Below are 24,791 nucleotides of genomic sequence, written 5' to 3'. Positions count from 1 at the left end.
ATGACCAAAAGAAAGCACGTCATCTACCTCCTTCCCCTAAACCTGTTCCTCCTCCTGGATTGCTACATTAATGAATGGCACCACTGTCTGTGAGTAATTTTAAGTGAGAAAGATAGAAGTCATCCTCACACCTCCACCATCTTCCTTACCCAGAGAGTATCCAAGTCCTAGAATATCAGCTATTTCCTTCTCAACAACCTTGCTTCCATGGTCTCAGTTATTGCCTTTGTCAATCTTCAACTGCCAGAGTCCCCTAATTTTTATATTTCCATACTTAGCTATCTACAAACCAATCTACTTATAAAAGATAAATCATAAGTCTAGGTAAATTCTAAGTTCCAACTCAAGAAAGCCACTTGGGTGATTCTGTTGCCACTTGTCCCTCCTAAGATCCTACTTATACACATACACTGAAATGCAAAAAGAAATAATCCCATAAAAGTGAAAAGAATGGAAGAAAGGTATTTAACAAACAAAAAGAGAGAGAAAGATTTTAATGAATTTATGAAATTTAAAAAGAAGGTAGGATTGGGCTGCCAAATTAAACAAGAAGAGAAATTCCCAGTTTTAAAAGGCAATGAGAGGGTGGCTGCAGAAAGACTTGCAGAGAGTAGAGGGTGGCTCTACTTTTTTTTTTTTTTTTTTTTTTTTTATTGATCATTCTTGGGTGTTTCTCGCAGAGGGGGATTTGGCAGGGTCATAGGACAGTAGTAGAGGGAAGGTCAGCAGACAAACAAGTGAACAAAGGTCTCTGGTTTTCCTAGGCAGAGTGTTTGTGTCCCTGGGTACTTGAGATTAGGGAGTGGTGATGACTCTTAACGAGCATGCTGCCTTCAAGCATCTGTTTAACAAAGCACATCTTGCACCGCCCTTAATCCATTTAACCCTGAGTGGACACAGCACATGTTTCAGAGAGCACAGGGTTGGGGGTAAGGTCATAGATCAACAGGATCCCAAGGCAGAAGAATTTTTCTTAGTACAGAACAAAATGAAAAGTCTCCCATATCTACTTCTTTCTACACAGACACAGCAACCTTCTGATTTCTCAATCTTTTCCCCACCTTGCCCCCTTTTCTATTCCACAAAACCACCATTGTCATCATGGCCTGTTCTCAATGAGCTGTTGGGTACACCTCCTAGACGGGGTGGTGGCCGGGCAGAGGGGCTCCTCACTTCCCAGTGGGGGCGGCCGGGCAGAGGCGCCCCTCACCTCCCGGATGGGGCGGCTGGCCGGGTGGGGGGCTGACCCCCCCACCTCCCTCCCAGAGGAGGCGGCTGGCCGGGCGGCGGGCTGACCCCCCACCTCCCTCCCGGATGGGGCAGCTGGCCAGGCGGGGGGCTGACCCCCCCACCTCCCTCCCGGATGGGGCGGCTGGCCGGGCGGGGGTGCTGAGCCCCCCACCTCCCTCCCGGTCAGGGCGGCTGGCTGGGCGGGTGGCTGACCCCCCACCTCCCTCCCGGACGGGGCGGCTGGCTGGGCAGGGTCTGACCCCCCCACCTCCCTCCTGGACGGGGCGGCTGGCCAGGCAGAGGGGCTCCTCACTTCCCAGTAGGGGCAGCTGGGCAGAGGCGCCCCTCACCTCCCGGACAGGGCGGCTGGCCAGGCGGGGGGCTGACCCCCCCACCTCCCTCCTGAATGGGGCGGCTGGCCTGGCAGAGGCTGACCCCCACCTCCCTCCCAGACGGGGTGGCTGCCGGGTGGAGACACTCCTCACTTCCCAGACGGGGTGGCAGCCGGGCGGAGGGTCTCCTCACTTCTCAGACGGGGCGGCTGCCGGGCGGAGGGGCTCCTCACTTCTAAGATGGGGCAGTTGCCAGGCAGAGGGTCTCCTCACTTCTCAGACGGGGCGGCCGGGCAGAGACGCTCTTCACCTCCCAGACGGGGTCGCGGCCGGGCAGAGGCGCTCCTCATTTCTCAGACGGGGCGGCTGGGCAGAGACGCTCTTCACCTCCCAGATGGGGTCGCGGCCGGGCAGAGGCGCTCCCCACATCTCAGACGATGGGCGGCGGGGCAGAGGCGCTTCCCACATCTCAGACAATGGGCGGCCGGGCAGAGACGCTCCTCACTTCCCAGATGGGATGGCGGCCGGGAAGAGGCACTCCTCACTTCCCAGGTGGGATGGCGGCCGGGCAGAGACGCTCCTCACTTTCCAGACTGGGCAGCCAGGCAGAGGGGCTCCTCACATCCCAGACGATGGGCGGCCAGGCAGAGACACTCCTCACTTCCCAGATGGGGTGGCAGCCGGGCAGAGGCTGCAATCTCCGCACTTTGGGGGGCCAAGGCAGGCAGCTGGGAGGTGGAGGTTGTAGCGAGCCGAGATCACGCCACTGCACTCCAGCCTGGGCGCCATTGAGCACTGAGTTAACGAGACTCCGTCTGCAATCCCAGCACCTTGGGAGGCGGAGGCTGGCGGATCACTCGCGGTTAGGAGCTGGAGACCAGCCCGGCCAACACAGCGAAACCCCGTCTCCACCAAAAAAATTCGAAAACCAGTCAGGCATGGTGGTGCACGCCTGCAATCGCAGGCACTCGGCAGGCTGAGGCAGGAGAATCAGGCAGGGAGGTTGCAGTGAGCCGAGATGGCAGCAGCACAGTCCAGCTTTGGCTCAGCATGAGAGGGAGACCGTGGAAAGGGGAGAGGGAGAGGGAGCCCGTGGAAAGGGGAGAGGGAGAGGGAGAGGGAGAGCTACTTTTTAATCCCATAGAAAAGGTTTAGAAATTGTGGTCTTAATAAGCTTAATAAGGCTGAGCTACTTCAGGAAAAGTGTATATTAATCACCTAAAAGAAATAGTCAATCCTAAAAATTATATTTTATCTTTTAAAAGTTAACTTTTAATTTAGAGCCTAGGGTACAATTAAAGACTCTTTATTCTGGCAGAGAAAAGGGGATGTCCACTCCGCTGACAGATTGTGACTCAAATGATACACAGATTCCTGGGAGAGCAGTCATTTTTTCTAGACAATGCAGATCCCTTTTCACTAATCTTATTAAGAGATATTTTGAGCCTTGCTCAGAATTACCTAGATTTGTGGAACAAAGAAATTGGAGTTAGGAAGACAGATTTAGAGAGAGGATGAAGATAAAATCAGATCAGTTGGAGGCAGTCATTAATCTGCTTTTCATAAGTTTTTTTCCAGGGAATCTTCACTGACATTGAGTTAGAGTCATTGAGGTGTTTTCAGATTTTCTATATGGCCAAAAAAAAAAAAAGATGACAAACCACCAAAAGTTAAGAATTCTATTTCCTTTTTGCCCTAAGGCTCCATGGAGATTTAAGACCTCAATAAAATAGGAAATTTTCCAAATTATGTCTTTTTCTGACGTATTCTTGGTTTAAAAATATAATTTTGTTAGATAATGTGCATGCTTTTTTATTATAATGAATATACTCATAAGGTGTCAGTTTGATTCTCTGGATTAATAAAAGCCATGCCAAAAAAAACAACATATTCCCTCAATAGCCAATAATAGACCTATCAATGGCCTAGTGTGTGCCATGAATCTGATGGTCCAGTAAGCCTCAGTGGAGAGGGACATGGCCCAAAAAAATGGGTGTTCTATGAAATCCCCTAAATAATTCACAATCACTAAATAGAACAAAACACAATGGATTTTGTGCCACTCATGGGAGAGATCCATGGCAATCAACTAGACACTCTGGCTGTAAGCTAGAGCAAGCAGAAACTCCTAAGAAAGACAATAACAGACTTAGGAAATCAAAAATATCTCATCTGAGGACACTGGCATGTGCCTGTAATCCCAGCTACTCAGGAGGCTGAGGCGGGAGGATCACTTTAGCCCAGGAGTTTGAGGCTACAGCAAACTATAATCACACCACTTCCCTCCAGCCTAGGCAACATAGTGAGACCTTGTCTCAAAAAAATTTTTTCATTGACCATGATTTGAGACTCACCCAAAGGAGCTAATAATTGATGAGCCTGTGAATCATACTTCTTAGGTATTAGCTACTACTGAACTTCAATGGGCAGTCTGTTCTGATGATCTTGGTGAGACTTCCAGAAACCGTTTAAAAGAGAACAAGGCTTCTGGAACCAAAAATTGAAAAATGAAAGAATGTGTACTGCCAGGATATAAACCTAATCCAACCATAGAGGTTAGACCCTATGATTGAGGCTTGGGAGAGTTAAATAACATTGGGTTTTTGAAGCTCTAAACTTCAAAATCTCTGACCCATGTTAAGAAAGCAAATTTCTTGAATGTCCTTGATTAGCTAGCAATATGTGGATTAATCACTTAGGAAGAATTCGTTAACGGTGACCTGGCCATTTGTTTTTTGAAAGTGATCTTTGCTGTGTGGATGCAGCACTGTTATGGTGTCCCAGTTGCCATTCTAACCCAAATTAGGTCTTTACCTCAGTCAGTAAGCTAGCTGGCCATATCAGGATTGGTGAAGTTCAAAAATTAGTCTTCATAATGTTAAAAGCCACAATTCATCATGAACATAAGACAGCTATCGATACCTACCTATGTATCAAGTTACACATCCGCAATTTTTTTTTTTTTTTGATGGAGTCTCACTCTGTCACCCAGGCTGGAGTGCAATGGTGCAATCTCTGCTCCCTGCAAACTCTGCCTCCCAGATTCAAGCGATTCTCCTGCCTCCACCTCCCAAGTAGCTGGGACTACAGGCGCATGTCACCACGCCTGGCTAATTTTTTGTATTTTTAGTGGAGACGGGGTTTCACCGTGTTAGCCACGATGGTCTCAATCTCCTGACCTTGTGATCCACCCACCTGGGCCTTTCAAAGTGCTGGGACTACAGGGGTGAGCCACTGCGCCCAGCCCTGCAATTTTTTAAAGCAAACTATAGGAAATGAAAAGGAAAACAGTCAAAGGCACCCTACTAACAGATTTTAACTGCCTTTCAAAGACCTACGCAAACCAAACAAATAAAGTATACATACGATCTAAACAATGTAATTAATAAGATAGACTTTATGAGTACAATATTAAACTTTTTCCCCACTAATAGAGGACAGACTTTCCTTTTAAGTACACCAGCAACATTGCTTAAAATTGACTGTATACTAGACCACAATTAAAAAACTTAATTACTAAAAGAGAAACATTACAAAATAGTATTCTTTAAATGAAGACAATAAAAATGGAAATAGTTAACAAAAATTTTTCAAAAAGTTTCATTCATCTGGAGTTTTCTTTTTAATCCATTAAAAACTGTTGGGTTAAAGCAAAATTACAAAATAAAATCATGACCATGAAAACTCTACATATGAGAATTAATGGTCTGCCACTAAAGCAGCATTCAGAAAAGAAGTTATAATATTAAATACTAAATATTTTTATTAATAAAAGAATTAAATTAAACATTGATGTCAAAAACAACTGGAAATAAATCAGTTGGGAAAAGAATAAAAGAGTAAACTAAAAGGAAACAGGTGAATTAACAAAGGCGAAAGCAAAAGGTAATGGTATGGAAAGCAGAATGGTTGCAAAACTAGTCAAAAAATACAATAGCCAATGGGGGAGGGGCTGGTCAACAAAGAGACACACCACTAACTAATATTACACAAGTCTATGCACAGAGACTTGAAAAACCAGGAAAAAAACTAGATAATTTTATAATACATAATTTACTAAAACTGATACTGATAGAGATAAATAGTCTAAGCATGCCAATTTTCACAGGACTAGAGAAAAATTGTAGAGCCCCTGAAAAGGAACCAGACCTATGCAGTTTTTCACAAATTTTTTCAAACCTTTAAAGACCATATAATCCCAGTAATACTTAAAGTTGTCCAGAGCATAGAAAAATAAAAACTTAGAAAGTTATTTAAGGAAGTATCACATTGATAACAAACCTACTAAAAATTGCACAAAAATATATTTAGATAAAAATCACTTATGTATATAAATACAAAAATTTTAAATAAAATATTAGTACACATAATCCAATAGCTCATTGAAATAAATGTATTGGCTGGGCAGGTGGCTCATGCCTGTAATCCGAACACTTTGTGAGGTCAAGGTGGGAGGATCACTTGAGTCTGGGCAACACAACAAGACCCTATCTCTACAGAAAGATAAAATAAAATAAAACAGTGCATCATGGCCAAGTAAGTAGGTCATATTCCAAAACTGCAAAGATTGTTCAATATTAGGAATCCATTAATATAATTTATTATAATTATAGATTTCAGGAGAAACCCATATCATCTCCACCCTGATCAATGGATATTCCATAACATGATAAAATATTACTTCAGTGCCATATTGGCACTATATCCCATAAGGCTCTATGGCTCCAAAGTATAATACAATCTCCCAAGTAGCTGACTAGGAAAGGAAAAAAAAAAAAAAGACAATACTGTCACTCTCTGCTTAAACTTCTCGGTGATCCATAATGGTTTCAACCTAAAATCCTTAGCATGACCTCTTTCCCATTTTAAGGTACAAGCCCAGCCAACCTCCACAGGCTGATCTATGGACACTTTGCTCCCTGAATCCTGTTATACAACCTCCCAGTCACCCAAATTTCTCATGCTTTCTCAAGTATTAAAGCTTGGCTTCATGCTTTTTATCTGCCTCAAATTCCTTTCTGAACATTCTTCTCTTTACCTGGTTTTCCCCTACCGATTTCATTATACTCAGCTCAGCATGCCTCGCCTGGGCCTTTTCTCTTGCATACATCCAAACGCTCTATACATGAGGTTCCCCTCTCAATTCCCCAAGCATCCCAGGCTTCCTTCTGACTTATTACCGTGTGTTGCAATTGCCTGTCTCTTCCAATGGACTGTGAGCTCCTTGAAGGCTAGAGTAGATCTCACTGATCTTCACAGCACCCATTTAAGTGTCATCATAACAGATGCTTCTTAAATGGTTAACGAAATTATGATTGTAGAATTCTTTCCTTGGTTATCAGATCTATGAATAGGTGTGAAAGAATCTTTGCTCATATTTTATTGAGGATCACAAGCATTCTTATACACCAATAACAGGCAAACAGAGAGCCAAATCATGAGCGAACTCCCATTCACAATTGCTTCAAGGAGAATAAAATACCTAGGAATCCAACTTACAAGGGATGTGAAGGACCTCTTCAAGAAGAAATACAAACCACTGCTCAATGAAATAAAAGAGGATACAAACAAATGGAATAACATTCCATGCTCATGGGTAGGAAGAATCAATATCGTGAAAATGGCCATACTGCCTAAGGTAATTTATAGATTCAATGCCATCCCCATCAAGCTACCAATGACTTTCTTCACAGAATTGGAAAAAACTACTTTAAAGTTCATATGGCACCAAAAAAGAGCCCACATCGCCAAGTCAATCCTAAGCCAAAAGAACAAAGCTGGAGGCATCATGCTACCTGACTTCAAACTATACTACAAGACTACAGTAACCAAAACAGCATGGTACTGGTACCAAAACAGAGATATAGACCAATGGAACAGAACAGAGCCCTCAGAAATAATGCTGCATATCTACAACTATCTGATCTTTGACAACCTGACAAAAACAAGAAATGGGGAAACAATTCCCTTTTTAATAAATGGTGCTGGGAAAGCTGGCTAGCCATATGTAGAAAGCTGAAGCTGGATCCCTTCCTTACACCTTATACAAAAATTAATTCAAGATGGATTAAAGACTTAAATGTTAGACCTAAAACCATAAAAACCCTAGAAGAAAACCTAGTCAATACCATTCAGGACATAGGCATGGGCAAGGACTTCATGTCTAAAACGCCAAAAGCAATGGCAACAAAAGCCGAAATTGACAAATGGGATCTAATTAAACTAAAGAGCTTCTGCACAGCAAAAGAAACTACCATCAGAGTGAACAGGCAACCTACAGAATGGGAGAAAATTTTTGCAATCTCCTCATCTGACAAAGGGCTAACATCGAGAATCTACAATGAACTCAAACAAATTTACAAGAAAAAAACAAACAACCCCATCAACAAGAAGGTGATGGATATGAACAGACACTTCTCAAAAGAAGACATTTATGCAGCCAAAAGACACATGAAAAAATGCTCATCATCACTGGCCATCAGAGAAATGCAAATCAAAACCACAATGAGATACCATCTCACACCAGTTAGAATGGCGATCATTAAAAAGTCAGGAAACAACAGGTGCTGGAGAGGATGTGGAGAAATAAGGACACTTTTACACTGTTGGTGGGACTGTAAACTAGTTCAACCATTGTGGAAGCCAGTGTGGCGATTTCTCAGGGATCTAGAACTAGAAATACCATTTGACCCAGCCATCCCACTACTAGGTATATACCCAAAGGATTATAAATTGTGCTGCTATAAAGACACATGCACACGTATGTTTATTGTGGCACTATTCACAATAGCAAAGACTTGGAACCAACCCAAATGTCCAACAATGATAGACTGGATTAAGAAAATGTGGCTCATATACACCATGGAATACTATGCAGCCATAAAAAAGGATGAGATCATGTCCTTTGTAGGGACATGGATGAAGCTGGAAACCATCATTCTCAGCAAACTATCGCAAGGACAAAAAACCAAACACCGCATGTTCTCACTCATAGGTGGGAATTGAACAGTGAGAACACATTGACACAGGAAGGGGAACATCACACACCAGAGCCTGTTGTGGGGTGGGGGATGGGGGAGGGATAGCATTAGGAGATATACCTAATGTTAAATGATGAGTTAATGGGTGCAGCACGCCAACATGGCACATGTATACATATGTAACAGACCTTCATATGTACCCTAAAACTTAAAGTATAATTTTTTTAAAAAGTAAAAGAGAAAAAAAAAAGACAGAATCTTCGCTCATGCACTTACCTGCTTTTTCTTCTGTTTACTCAGGAATAACTGTGTTTATCAATATTTGGGCTCTTCACCACAACCCCTATTTCTGGGAAAACCCTCAGGTATGATTATCCCAACTGCACCCAGTGGCATCTAAGATAGCACCAAGAGGGAAGAGAAGCATCTTCACAGTCGAGGGGGCAGTTAGGATAACCATCCGTCATTTAGAAAAGAACAAAACAGAACAAAATCCCTATGCTTTTAAGAGAAAAACACATTTGCATTTATAATCATCACCAGTGTTCCATGACGATGCCTTGTCAAGAGAAGCATATCATCCCCTGGGAAGTAGAGGGGTGTGATTAGTCAACTGACACTGCACTGTTTAACCACCTTGCTCTCTGCTTTCGTTCATGTCTGTAGTCAATCTAGTCACAGACTTGTGAAGTGTATTGCAAATCTCTTGTTACTGGTCATAATTAAAGTAGCAAGATTATGAACTCTTTGCTTTTTTTAAGATTTGAGCATATTTGAAGCTAGTCTCTAGGAATATCACTGTCCTTCACACTCAGTGCTAACCTGGGAGTGAAAGGGAGAGGGGGCCTGGGAGAGAACAAGCACACTCCTGGGCTGCAAACCAGTGCTCAGACCAACCCCACAGCCCAGGAGATACTAATCGGCAGCCTCTCACAGAGACGCTCGGGTAGAAGCTGAACAACTTCAGCTTGTGACTTCAGCTTGTGAATTGCCACCCCTTTTTTCTTTGCCCAAGTCACTGGCTCAGTCCATTTGGAAACCAAGACAAATAGAAAAGATAATAATTTGATTCTTTGCCCATTTTTATATGATAGAGGCACGGGTTTACTGTGAAGGGAAAATAATGAAGTCAGTATTTGCTCAAGTCGGATTGTCTGGATGATTTGCTGCTGCTTCTTACTATCGGGGCCTGTTTAATCTATCACTAGGTTATATAGCCTCTGCTTTCTTGGGATATATTTTCAGTGGTAGGCTTTTGGGGAACATCAAGCAGGACTTGTAGTCTCCAGACATTGTAAGTTCCTAAAATTAGCTTTGGAATTCTGTTAACAATATCTCTGGATTTTGTTTTTGTTTTTGTTTTTGTTTTTTGCGAGGGTGGGCTGGAGGGAGTAGGACTGGGATCTTCACTCTCATTACAGGTCTTTAACCCCTTGAGATTCTCCAGGGAAAATTCTGAAAAAATGCATCCCTATGCCTTCATACCATTCTCAGCTGGATTAAGGTAAAGACTCAAGCTGGTGAACTTGATGGAAATGTGTAATAGTGCTTACCTGACAAGTGCTTCTTCCCTTCAGGCCCTCAGTTAGCTGGCACTGCTGTTGCTCCCCATTATTTTACCTGGCTTGTCTTCTCTTGTGACCAGTGCATTCAGATGGTACCCTTTTAAGCCCACAAAGGGACTGGTTAATGTTACAAAGAACAACTCTGGTCCTTGGCATATGGGTGTGAATTGATGAAGGCCATCCTCATGACAGGCCCAAAGACTACACTTAAACTTGCAATGGACAAGCGTTGGGAATGCCACCTTGTTATACGAACAAGGCAACATTGGCACCTCCCAGCTCTTGTTCCTACAGAGAGCAATGTTGTTCTAAAGTCCAAGTTTCCCTTTGGTTTGGTATGAGAGACACCCGATTTACCAAATGACAACACAATCCACTGAGTATGCCAGGTTATTGTTCTTATGCCTAAGGCTTCAACTGCATGGCCTCTAAATAATAGTAAGAAGTAGCTTTTCCTTATCATGATATAAGGAAGGTTTTCAAGTTACGTGGACCCTGCAGAATCAAATGTTGATAGAACTCACTACCACTTATTTGTAAGATGGGCCCCAAAATAATAGAGCCACAGTTTGCAGGTCTTGACATTAATGGACTTTCTGATCAGGGCTTACTTAACTTAAAATAAAACATTTGCTGGATTCTGCCACATTGGGATTTGTTTAAAACATGGATCTTGGCTGGGTGCGGTGGCTCTTACCTGTAATCCTAGCACTTTTGGAGGCCAAGGTAGGCGGATTACTTGAGATCAGGAGTTTGAGACCAGCCTGGCCAACATGGTAAAACCCTGTCTCTACCAAAAATACAAAAATATTAGCTGGGCATCATGGTGAGCACCTGTAATCCAGCATGAATGACAGAAAAAAAAATGGATCTTGTTTCCCTACAAAAGTTGTCATATATAAAAAGATTGGCGTATGTTGTTAATAATATATAAATTCATTAGATGCCATTTTTTCTTTCTTGGTATCCCCAGGAACTGCATTGGGCAGCATTTTGCCATAATTGAGTGTAAAGTGGCAGTGGCATTAACTCTGCTCCGCTTCGAGCTGGCTCCAGACCACTCAAGGCCTCCCCAGCCTGTTCGTCAAGTTGTCCTCAAGTCCAAGAATGGAATCCATGTGTTTGCAAAAAAAGTTTGCTAATTTTAAATCCTTTCATATAAGAATTAATGAGACAATTTTCCTACCAAAGGAAGAACGAAAGGATAAATATAATACAAAATATATCTATATGGTTGTTTGACAAATTATATAACTTAGGATACTTCTGACTGGTTTTGACATCCATTAACAGTAATTTTAATTTCTTTGCTGTATCTGGTGAAACCCACAAAAACACCTGAAAAAATTCAAGCTGACTTCCACTGTGAAGGGAAATTATTGGTTTGTGTAACTAGTGGTAGAGTGGCTTTCAAGCATAGTTTGATCAAAACTCCATTCAATATCTGCATTACTTTTATCTCTGCAAATATCTGCATGATAGCTTTATTCTCAGTTATCTTTCCCCATAATAAAAAATATCTGCCACCTTCTGAGTCCCATAGTCTGTCATTATACCCTGTAGGGAATGGATAAATTGATGACAATGTATTAGAAAGTCTAGACACTTAAGAGGAATTCCGAATACAGAAAAGTCTGATATATGAATTCCCATTTGGAATATTTAGAGGATACCACGCAGTACGGAACTCTTGCTCAACATGGAGTAACATAACTACGGAATGTTTCAGCAGAGACGGGGTCCAGATAGAACAACCTAATCCCCCATGCTGGTGTGTGCTATAATAGAGATACAGAAATTCCCATATATCTGCAGTGGAAAACACAGAATCGTTAAGAGAGCCAAGAAGCATCACAAGAGAGCCAAGAGAAATCATTAATCCAGGAGTGAGTGACTGAAATTAAACTATACTAAAGTCCATGCATCTTTTGAGGTTGTAGGGTGGGCGGTGGGGGAGTGGTTAAAATACCAAATAACTTTAGACTTTGTCAAGCGTGAAAAATAAAATTCTCAAACATAGTAACTAAAGAATAGAAATAAAATGTATAAATTTGAAATCTGTAGAGGAAAATACAGAATAAGAAAAAATAGGATATAAAGAGCCAAAAAAAAAAAGGGCAATACATACTCCCAAAAAGAAGGGGGAAAAGAAGCATAGAAAAGGAACCACAAAGTAAAATAGTAGAAACATATGCAAATACATCAATAATTAATGAGTAGAAGATAATCAATGGATAGAAGAACTCACAAGTTAAGATGCAGAGGTTGTCAGATTGGATTTTTTTTAATTCCAGACATTACTAAAACGTAAGACCATGAAATTATTGAAAGTAAAAAGGTGGTAAATATATGCCAGAAAAATACTAATGGAATCAGAGTAACTATATTAGTATTAGATAAAATAGATGAAATAAAAACAAAACATTATCAGTGATAGTCACTATGTGTGATTCACTATATAAACAGAATTAAAAACAAAAACCATATAATCATCTCAGTAGATGCAGAAAACGCTTTTGATAAAATCTAACATCTCTTCATGATAAAAAACCCTCAACAAAGTAGACATTGAAGAAATGTACCTCGAATTAATAAGAGCCATCTATGACAAACCCACGGCCAACATCATACTGAATGGGCAAAAGTGAGAAGCATTCCCCTTGAGAACTGGAACAAGACAAGATGCCCACTATAACCACTCTTATTCAACATAGCACTGGAAGTCCTAGCCAGAACAATCAGGCAACAGAAACAAATAAAAGGCATCAAAACAGGAAAAGAGGTCAAACTATCTCTCTTCATGGATGATATGATTCTATACCTTAAAAACCCTAAAGACTCTGCCAAAAGACCCTTGGAACTGATAAATGACTTCAGTAAAGTTTTGGGATACCAAATCAATGGCCAAAAATCAGTAGCATTGCTATATAGAAATACATCCAAGCTGAGATCCAAATCAAGAACACAGTCCCTATACCATAGCTACAAAAAGAATAAAATACCTAGGAATATATCTAACCAATTAGCTGAAAGGTCTCTACAAGGCGAACTACAAAATGCTGCTGAAAGAAATCAGAGATAACACAAACAAATGGGAAAATATTTCATGCTCATGAATTGGTAGCATCAAAATTGTTAAAATGACCATACTTCCCAAAGCAATCTACAGATTCAGTGCTATTCCTATCAAGCCAGCAATGTCCTTTTTCACAGAACTAGGAAAAAAAAGAGCCTGAATAATCAAAGCAATCCTAAGCAAAAAGAACAAAGCCAGAGGCATCACATTACCCACTTCAAACTACACTACAAGTCTACAGTAGCCAAAATAGCATGGTACTGGTACAAAATAAACACATATACCAATGGAACAGAATAGAAAGGCCAGAAATAAAGCCATACACCTGCAACCTTCTGGTCTTCAACAAGCTAGACAAAATAAGCAATGGGGAAAAAGACTCTGTATCCATTAAATTGTGCTGGGATAACTGTCTATCTATATGCTGAAGAATGAAACTGGACCCTTTAATACAAAAATTAACTCAAGAGGGATTAAAGACTTAAATGTAAGACCTCAAACTATAACAATTCTAGAAGAAAACCTAGGAAATAACCTTCTCCATTTCAGCCCTGGCAAAGAATTTATGGCTAAGTCCCCAAAAGCAATTGTGACAAAAACAAAAATTGATAAGTAGGACCTAAGCAAACTAAAGAGCTTCTGCGCAGCAAGAGAATCTATCAAGAGAGTAAACAGACAACCTGCAGAATGGGAGAAAATATTTGCAAACCATGCATCCAACAGAGGTCTAATATCCAGAATCTATAAGGAGTTTAAACAAATCAACAAGCAAAAAGCAAAGAACTCCACGAAAAAGTGGGCATGCATGTCTTCTTTTCTAAAGAAGAAAGAAGACATACATGTGGCCAACAAGCATATAAAAAAAAAGCTCAATACACTGATCATCAGAGAAATGCAATTCAAAACCACAATAAGATACCATCTCACACCAGTCAGAATGGCTTTTGTTAAAAAGTCAAAAAATAACAGATGTTGGTGAGGCTGTGGAGAAAAAGGGACACTTCTACACTGTTGGTAGGAATGTAAATTAGTTCAGCCACTGTGGAGAGCAGTTTGGAGATTTCTCAAAGAACTAAGAGCTGAACTACCATTGGACCCAGCTATCCTATTACTGGGTATATACCCAAAGGAAAATAAATCGCTCTACCAAAAGGACACATGCACCCAATGTTCATCATCATGCTATTCACAATACCAAAGCATGGCATCAATGCAGATGCCCGTCAATGGTGGATTGGACAAAGAAAATGTGGCACATATACCCAATGGAATACTATGCAGCCATAAAAAAAGAACAAAATCATGTCCTTTGCAGCAACATGGATCTAGCTGGAGGCCATTATTCTAAGCTAAGTAACACATAAACAGAAAACCAAATATGACAGGTTCTTACTTATAAGTGGGAGCTAAATATTAGACATATGGACACATGGACATAAAAATGAGAAATAGACACTGGGGACTATTAGAAGGGATAGAGAGAGAGTGACACAAGGGCTGAAAAACTACCTATTGGCTACTATGTTCACTACGTGGGTGACAGGTTCTATCATACCACAAACCTGAGCATCACACAATATACCCAAGTAACAAACATGTACTACACTACAAGGCTACAGTAGCCAAAACAGCATGGTACTGGTACAAAAGTAGACGCGTAGACCAATGGAACACGTGCCTGGAAATAAATGCATACACCTACAACCTTCTTTAATTTGACACCAAATAAAAGTGGACCCACAGGAAGAAATAAAGACTATCAGATGCATACATACACGCATATAAACATGTGTGTATGTATATATACATATACATAGAATATCTTTTAAATCTTATTTTCTTAATTTCATTAAACAATATATGACTTTAAAGAAAAAATCAAACTGTATTGTTGGGCTTATTATATATGTTTATATATAATATAATATGTAATATATATTATATAAATATGTATATTTATATATAATATAATATATTATGTATATTTATATATAATATAATATATTATGTATATTTATATATAATATAATATATTATGTATATTTATATATAATATAATATATTATGTATATTTATATATAATATAATATATTATGTATATTTATATATAATATAATATATTATGTATATTTATATATAATATAATATATTATGTATATTTATATATAATATAATATATTATGTGTATTTATATATAATATATTATATTATGTGTATTTATATATAATATAATATATTATGTATATTTATATATAATATAATATATTATGTATATTTATATATAATATAATATATTATGTATATTTATATATAATATAATATATTATGTATATTTATATATAATATATATTATGTATATTTATATATAATATATATTATGTATATTTATATATAATATATATTATGTATATTTATATATAATATATATTATGTATATTTATATATAATATATATTATGTATATTTATATATAATATGATATATTATATTGTGTATATTTATATATAATATGATATATTATATTGTGTATATTTATATATAATATGATATATTATATTGTGTATATTTATATATAATATAATATATTATATTATATATAAAATATCACCAATAATAGTAAGGATATGAAAAAGGGGAAATGGAAATATACTTTTGCAAGGTTGCTATATTTTACCTGAAATAATTTAACATAAACTTAAAGAAGGTTTAAAACCAGTTAAACTGCATATTGTAATCCCTAAAGCAACCACTAAAAAGTAATCCAAAGAGAGAGAACTAATAAATCAGCTGACACATTAAAACGAAATATTGAATAATACTTGATTAATATAAATAATGGCATGAAAGGATAAATAGGGAAATATATAATTACCAGATGAGACGAACAGAAAAAAATAGCAAAATGGCAGACCTGAATTCAACCACATCAATAATTACATTAAAGATTACTAGACTAACCACTCCAATCAAAGAAAGAGACTGATGAACTGGATTTTTTAAAAAGCAGGGACTGACAGCCTGTGTGTTATACTGAAGAGATGAACTTCAAATAGAAAGACAAAAATAGCTTTAAAATAAAAACAATAGAGAAAGCTATGTTATGCAAACAGTGAGCAAAAGAAATATGGAGTAGCTATACTATTATCAGACAAAATTACTACCGATAAAGAATATTATCAGAGACAAGGAGGAACACTTCATGCTAACAGAGGATCAATGCATCAGGTAGATTATGTGCTTCATAACAGAGCTTCAAATTACATGCAGCAAAACTTTCAGAAATAAGGAAATAAATACACAAATTCAAAATCATAGATGGAGAATTTAGCACGTCTTTAGAAATCGATATACAACTAACAAAAATATAGTAAGAATACTGAATATCTGAATAACACTACCAATCACCTTAGTCTAATTGACGTTTATAGAACATTAAACACAACTGTAGAATACACATTCTTCTATTTTTTTTATTATTTTATTTTATTTTATTATGATACTTTAAGTTTTAGGGTACATGTGCACAATGTGCAGGTTAGATACATATGTATACAAGTGCTATGCGGGTGTGCTGCACCCATTAACTCATCATTTAGCATTAGGTATATCTCCTAAAGCTATCCTTCCCCCCTCCCCCTACCCCACAACAGGCCCTGGTGTGTGATGTTCCCCTTCCTGTGTCCATGTGTTCTCATTGTTCAATTCCCACCTATGAGTGAGAACATGCAGTGTTTGGTTTTTTGTTCTTGCGATAGTTTACTGAGAATGATGATTTCCAATTTCATCCATGTCCCTACAAAGGACATAAACTCATCATTTTTTATGGCTGTATAGTATTCCATGGTGTATATGAGCCACATTTTCTTAATCCAGTCTATCATTGTTGGACATTTGGGTTGGTTCCAAGTCTTTGCTATTGTGAATAGTGCCGCAATAAATATACGTGTGCATGTGTCTTTATAGCAGCATGATTTATAGTCCTTTGGGTATACACCCAGTAATGGGATGGCTGGGTCAAATGGTATTTCTAGTTCTAGATCCCTGAGGAATCACCACACTGACTTCCACAATGGTTGAACTAGTTTACAGTCCCACCAACAGTGTAAAAGTGTTCCTGTTTCTCCACATCCTCTCCAGCACCTTTGTTTCCTGACTTTTTAATGATTGCCATTCTAACTGGTGTGAGATGGTATCTCATTGTGGTTTTGACTTACATTTCTCCGATAGCCAGTGATAGTAAACATTTTTTCGTGTGTTTTTTGGCTGCATAAATGTCTTCTTTTGAGAAGTGTCTGTTCATGTCCTGTGCCCACTTTTTGATGGAGTTGTTTGTTTTTTTCTTGTAAATTTGTTTGAGTTCATTGTAGATTCTGGCTGTTAGCCCTTTGTCAGATGAGTAGGTTGGGAAAATTTTCTCCCATTTTGTAGGTTGCCTGTTCACTCTGATGGTAGTTTCTTTTGCTGTGCAGAAGCTCTTTAGTTTAATTAGACCCCATTGGTCAATTTTGGCTTTTGTTGCCATTGCTTTTGGTGTTTTAGACATAAAGTCTTTGCCCATGCCTATGTCCTGAATGGTAATGCCTAGGTTTTCTTCTAGGGTTTTTATGGTTTTAGGTCTAATGTTTAAATCTTTAATCCATCTTGAATTAATTTTTGTATAAAGTGTAAGGAAGGGATCCAGTTTCACTTTCTACATATGACTAGCCAGTTTTCCCAGCACCATTTATTAAATAGGGAATCCTTTCCCCATTGCTTGTTTTTCTCAGGTTTGTCAAAGATCAGATAGTTATAGATATGCAGCGTTATTTCTGAGGGCTCCATTCTGTTCCATTGATCTGTATCTCTGTTTTGGTACCAGTACCATGCTGTTTTGGTTACTGTAGGCTTGTAGTATAGTTTGAAGTCAGGTAGCATGATGCCTCCAGCTTCGTTCTTTTGGCTTAGGACTGGCTTGGTGATGCGGACTCTTTTTTGGTGCCATATGAACTTTAAAGTAGTTTTTTCCAATTCTGTGAAGAAAGTCATTGGTAGCTTGATGGGGATGGCATTGAATCTATAAATTACCTTGGGCAGTATGGCCATTTTCATGATATTAAGTCTTCCTACCCATGAGCATGGAATGTTCTTCCATTTGTTTGTATCCTCTTTTATTTCATTGAGCAGTGGTTTGTATTTCTCCTTGAAGAGGTCCTTCACATCCCTTGTAAGATGGATTCCTAGGTATTTTATTCTCTTTGAAGGAATTGTGAATGGGAGTTCACTCATGATTTGGCTCTCTGTTTGTCTGTTATTGGTGTATAAGAATGCTTGTGATTTTTGCACATTGATTTTGTATCCTGAGACTTTGCTGAAGTTGCTTATCAGCTTAAGGAGATTTTGGGCTGAGACGATGGGGTTTTCTAGATATACAATCATGTCATCTGGAAACAGACACAATTTGATTTCCTCTTTTCCTAATTGAATACGTTTTATTTCCTTCTCCTGCCTAATTGCCCTGGCCAGAACTTCCCTCTCGCACCACTCCTACACATTCTTTTCAAATGCACATGGAACATTGGTCAAAATACGCTGATCTTTAAAAAAATACAGATTTCAAAGGGTTGAAATTTTTAACTGTTACCTGAGAAGCCCAGAAACAAATTAAAAAGCAATAAAAACAAGATATCTGGAAGAGCTTAAAATATGTGAAAATTTTATTTATTTTTGGATACATAATTGATGTTTGTTAATTGATATTGAGATAATTGGCTAACATCACTTGAGGAAAAATAAGTTTCATTTCCCACCTATTTGTATGTAGATAAATAAGCAAATAAATTCCAGGGGAAATGGTTTTAAACTTACGTTTTTATGTATTGAACACCCTGGTACACATTTGCTTTTTTTTTTTCATTTTTAATTCTACTGGAAGTTTTAGGGTACACGTGTACAACGTGCAGGTATGTTACATATGTATACCTGTGCCATGTTGGTGTGCTGCCTCTCTCACCACTCCTATTCAACATATTGTTGGAAGTTCTGGCCAGGGCAATCAGGCAGGAGAGAGAAATAAAGGGTATTCAATTAGGAAAAGAGGAAGTCAAATTGTCCCTGTTTGCAGATGACATGATTGTATACCAAGAAAACCCCATCATCTCAGCCCAAAATCTCCTTAAGCTGATAGGCAACTTCAGCAAAGTCTCAGGATACAAAATCAATGTGCAAAAATCACAAGCATTCTTATACACCAATAACAGACAAACAGCCAAATCGTGAGTGAACTCCTATTCACAATTGCCTCAAAGAGAATCAAATAGCTAGGAATCCATCTTACAAGGGATGTGAAGGACCTCTTTAAGGAGAACTACAAACCACTGCTCAATGAAATAAAAGAGGATACAAACAAATGGAAGAACATTCCATGCTCATGGGTAGGAAGAATCAGTATCATGAAAATGGCCATACTGCCCAAGGTAATTTATAAATTCAATGACATCCCCATAAAGCTACCCACGACTTTCTTCACAGAATTGGAAAAAACTATTTTAAAGTTCATATGGAACCAAAAAACAGCCCACATTGCCAAGTCATTCCTAAGCCAAAACAACAAACCTGGCTGCATCACGCTACCTGACTTCAAAATATACTACAATGCTACAGTAACCAAAACAGCATTGTACTGGTAACAAAACAGAGATATAGGCCAATGGAACAGAACACAGCCCTCAGAAATAATGCTGCATATGTACAACTATCCGATGTTTGACAAACCTGACAAAAACAACAAATGGGGAAAGGATTCCCTATTTAATAAATGGTGCTGGGAAAACTGGCTAACCACATGTAGAAAGCTGAATCTGGATCCCTTCCTTACATCTTATACAAAAATTAATTCAAGATGGAATAAAGACTTAAATGATAGACCTAAAACCACAAAAACCCTAGAAGAAAACCTAGGCAATACCATTCAGGACATAGGCATGGGCAAGGACTTCATGTCTAAAACACCAAAAGCAATGGCAACAAAAGCCAAAATTGACAAATGGGATCTTATTAAACTAAAGAGCTTCTGCACAGCAAAAGAAATTTCCATCAGACTGAACAGGCAACCTACAAAATGGGAGAAAATTTTTGCAATCTACTCATCTGACAAAGTGCTAATATCCAGAATCTACAAAGAACTGAAACAAATTTACAAGAAAAAACAAACAACTCCATCAAAAAGTGGGCGAGGATATGAACAGACACTTCTCACAAGAAGACATTTATGCAGCCAAAAGACACATGAAAAAATGCTCATCATCACTGGCCATTAGAGAAATGCAAATCAAAACCACAATGAGATACCATCTCACACTAGTTAGAATGGCAATCATTAAAAAGTCAGGAAACAACAGGTGCTGGAGAGGATGTGGACAAATAGGAACACTTTTACACTGTTGGTGGGACTGTAAACTAGTTCAACCATTGTGGAAGTCAGTGTGGTGATTCTTCAGGGATCTAGAACTAGAAATACCATTTGACCCAGCCATCCCATTACTGGGTATATACCCAGAGGATTATAAATCATGCTGCTATAAAGACACATACACACATATGTTTATTGCGGCACTATTCACAATAGCAAAGACTTGGAACCAACCCAAATGTCCAACAATGATAGACTGGATTAAGAAAATGTGGCACATATACACCATGGAATACTATGCAGCCATAAAAAAGGATGAGTTCATGTCCTTTGCGGGTACATAGATGAAGCTGAAAACCATCATTCTCAGCAAACTATCGCAAGGACAAAAAACCAAACACAGCATGTTATCACTCATAGGTGGGAACTGAACAATGAGAACACATGGACACAGGAAGGGGAACATCACACACCAGCGCCTGTTGTGGGGTGGCGGGAGCGGGTAGGGATAGCATTAGGAGATGTACCTAATGTTAAAAGACGAGTTAATGGGGGCAGCACACCAACATGGCACATGTAAACATATGTAACAAACCTGCACTTTGTGCCCATGTACCCTAAAACTTAAAGTATAATTTAAAAAAACCCACAAATCAAATCCCTGAGCTGATCTACCCACAGGAGTAACTGCTTCAAGACGCCACCAAGGGGCATCTTGGTATTCCTTCCTCTGCCTTGGCTTGCCTAAACACCGAATCAGGAAATATCCAGCAACAAATATATCAGTTTCATTTTTACAATGTGGCATTCAAAACTGAACTGAGTCTCTTCAGGATGGTGATATAACCAGTTCAAAGTTTTGCTTTTTCCAGCTGTCACTCATTGATTCAATCAGTAGGTATTTCTTGGGCATCATCAACAGACACAGTCATCTGCATCATGCGATGGAAGCAAAGGACATAGCAGCTGAGTTACCACCTTTCAGGAGTTTTTGTGGAGGTATCTGAGTAGTAAATAAATGGGACAGGCCAGGCTCAGTGTCTCAAGCTGGTAATCCCAGCAATTTGGGAGGCCAAGGTGGGCAGATCGCCTGAGGTCAGGAGTTTGAGACCAGCCTGGCCAACATGGTGAAACCCTGTTACTACTAAAAATACAGAAATTAGCCAGGCATGGTGGTGGGTGCCTGTAATCCCAGCTACTCAGGAGGCTGAGGCAGGAGAATCACTCTAACCTAGGAGGCTGAAGTTTCAGTGGGCTGAGATCATGTCACTGCACTCCAGCCAGGTCGAGAGAGCAAGGCTCTGTCTCAATAAATAAATGAATAAATAAATAAGTGGGATAGATGTATACTTTTTAATAAGTCTTGACAATCACAAGCACACTTTTCTAAGAGTTACATTCATACTCTATATACGGCTCTATGTTCTACTTTTATCACTTTCCCATATGCTTTACTCATATCACTAAACATTCTCCATAAACATCGCTTTCAATGACTATGCTACACCTAGCCGCATGATTGCCATTCAGTTTCTCACAGGAGCTGCCGTGGATAGTGAGACTTGCATTTATGCCAATATGGGGAGTTCATAATCTGACACATCTTCCTGCAATTTGAAAATAATGAATCAAACATAGCAAACATGAAATGCCCCCTGGAAAGTTTAGGGGCTGCCATCTGGACTGGAGGCTCAACTTAATCATGACCTCATTTAAATGAATGGTTAACAGCAAAGTCTCTGGAGCCTGACTGCCTGGGTTACAATCCTGGCTGTATCTCTTACCAACTGGGGGATTCTGGACAGGGAACTACCCTGTTTGTGCCTTAGCTTTCCCAACTATAATATGAAGATTTTTTTAAAAATCTCTTTTGTAGAGTTTTTGTGAAGAAAGCATGTAAAGTTTTGGCTTCATGGCCAGAACATAACAAGTGCTCAATAAATGTTGGCCATTACTGAAAGGAGCCGGGCACATTCCTCAGCCCCGGGCTCAAAACAAACAAGCCCAGTACAAACACATCCCATCCTCCCATCCCACCACATATCGCCATATATCTCTCAAACTTCCTGAGCCCAGTACAAACACCACCAGGAAAGTCTCCGATAAAGGGACAGCCATTCAAAGTTTTACTGAAAGAGCGGGAACCAAAAGAATTCCTTTGTTCCCCTGTAACTTTCAGGCTATAAAAAGCAAACACTCGCATTGTTCAAGGCCCTCTTGTATGCTGTAGAATGGAAGGACCAGGTTCGAACTTGTAGTAAAGATCCTTGCTGCTTGGCTTTGACTCTGGACTCTGGTGGTCTTCTTTAAGGAACTAACGGTCTGGGCATAACATCTGGGGGCTCGTCCGGGATTCCCCAAGCCCACCAGACCCCTGGTCAACGGATCTGCTAGGATCGATCTACTGATAGGTGAGCTGGCTCGTCTCCGTTTGTCTGTCTGTGTCTGTTCTGAATCTGAATCTGTGACTCGCGAGGTCTGAAACTGGAGCTGGCACAGTCCTGGCGGACGCGCTATAGGACGGCCAGCGGAGACTGGTGGGAGACGTCCCCTGGCTCTCATCTGATCTAAATTGCAATCTGAACTGCCCCAGTTTGGCGGGCAGCAGCTGTCTCTGATCTGGGCTGCCCCAGTGCGATCGCGGTCCAGGCAGCTAACTCTGACCCGGGCTTCTGGTGCGCGCTTGCGATCTGAACTGCCCCGGTTTGGCAGGCAGCAGCTGTCTCTGATCTGGGCTGCCCCAGCGTGACCGCGATCCAGGCAGCTAACTCTGACCCAGGCTTCCGGTGCACGCTTGCAATCTGAACTGCCCCGGTTTGGCAGGCAGCAGCTGTCTCTGATCTGGGCTGCCCCAGCATGACCGCGATCCAGGCAGTTAACTCTGACCCGGGCTTCCGGTGCGTGCTTGCGATCTGAACTGCCCCTGTTTGGCGGGCAGCAGCTGTCTCTGATCTGGGCTGCCCCAGCGCGACCGCAATCCAGGCAGCTAACTCTGACCAGGGCTGCCAAAGTGCGCCTGCGATTAGATATCATTAATAAGTCAGATCAGATTTCCTTTACAAGGATTCAAACCCACATTCCTTTACAGGAAGAGACTACAGATTGTTACAGGATAGGTAATACCCGGAGCGCTCCTCTATCTCCCCTTACGAGTAATTTCGGGGAAGTTGGAGCAAGGGGCCATGATCTTGGTATAGAGATCAGGAAAGGAGAGCTAATTACTCTGTGTCACTCTGAGTGGCCTGCCTTTGATGTGAGGTGGCCGCCCGAAGGGACCTTCCGACTTGCTGTCATCACTAGGGTAAAGTCCAAGATTTTCCTACCTGGGCGTGCGGGCCACTTAGATCAAATCCCATATATCCTCATATGGTAGGACCTTGTTGAGAACCCGCCTCCTTGGCTGTCCCCTTTCCAATTAGCCTCTGAACCCTGTAAGGCACGGGTTGCTCAACCACTGAAATCCAAGCAACCAACTGCCCCCCCCCATCCTGTTCTACCTGACAGCGGGGACCCACTGTTCACAGAACCCCCTCCGTACCCCTCCGGGCCCCAGGCCCCAGCCCCCCTGGCTGAGCTGTGGGAGGGAGCAGGCGGACGGGAGGCGGCTGGCACACACGGGCCCGCTGAAAGGGAAAGTAACTTTGAAAGGCTGGCGGGGCGGACGCGAGGGCGCACTTTACGGACTAGCCCCCCTCAGCCACCTGACTCCATGGTGGCTTTACCCCTTTGGGAAATAGGACCCCCAGATGACACAGGAATCCCCAGGCTCCATTACTGGCCATTCTCCACCAGTGATCTGTATAACTGGAAGACTCAGAGTGCTCGGTTTTCAGACAACCCCAAAGATTTACTGGCTTTACTGGATAGTGTCATGTTCACCCACCAGCCCACTTAGGATGATTGTCAGCAGCTCCTCCGAATCTTGTTCACCACGGAGGAGTGAGAGAGAATACAGATAGAAGCTAGAAAGCTGGTCCCGGGGGACGACGGTCAACCGACTGCCAACCCCGATCTCATAAATGCAACCTTTCCTCTGACCAGGCTGGCGTGGGACTACAACACGGCAGAAGGTAGGGGACGGCTACACCTTTATCGCCAGACTCTAATGGCAGGTCTCCGGGCAGCTGCTTGAAAGCCCACTAATTTGGCTAAAGTATATTCTATTCTGTAGGGAAAGACAGAGAGCCCAGCTACCTACTTAGAAAGATTAATGGAAGCTTTT

At 40.5% G+C, this 24,791-nt stretch overlaps 1 protein-coding gene across 1 annotated transcript in view; it reads left to right on the top strand.

Moving 5' to 3' along the window:
* CYP4Z1 (cytochrome P450 family 4 subfamily Z member 1) overlaps positions 1-11,633 on the top strand; it is a 54,230-nt gene extending 42,597 nt beyond the window's left edge. Inside the window, exons 10-12 of the mRNA XM_031015466.3 lie at positions 8,843-8,907; positions 9,964-10,046; positions 11,081-11,633. Of these exons, the coding sequence (XP_030871326.3) occupies positions 8,843-8,907; positions 9,964-10,046; positions 11,081-11,249 (317 nt within the window). The 3' untranslated portion in view covers positions 11,250-11,633. The remainder of the gene's footprint in view (positions 1-8,842; positions 8,908-9,963; positions 10,047-11,080) is intronic.
* Positions 11,634-24,791: the final 13,158 nt, after the last annotated feature.

Source organism: Gorilla gorilla, chromosome 1 (genome assembly GCF_029281585.2).
Source record: "Gorilla gorilla gorilla isolate KB3781 chromosome 1, NHGRI_mGorGor1-v2.1_pri, whole genome shotgun sequence".
Lineage (NCBI taxonomy): Eukaryota > Metazoa > Chordata > Mammalia > Primates > Hominidae > Gorilla > Gorilla gorilla.
The sequence above is the reverse complement of the archived record's forward strand: the minus strand, read 5'-3'. Positions and strand labels throughout refer to the sequence as shown.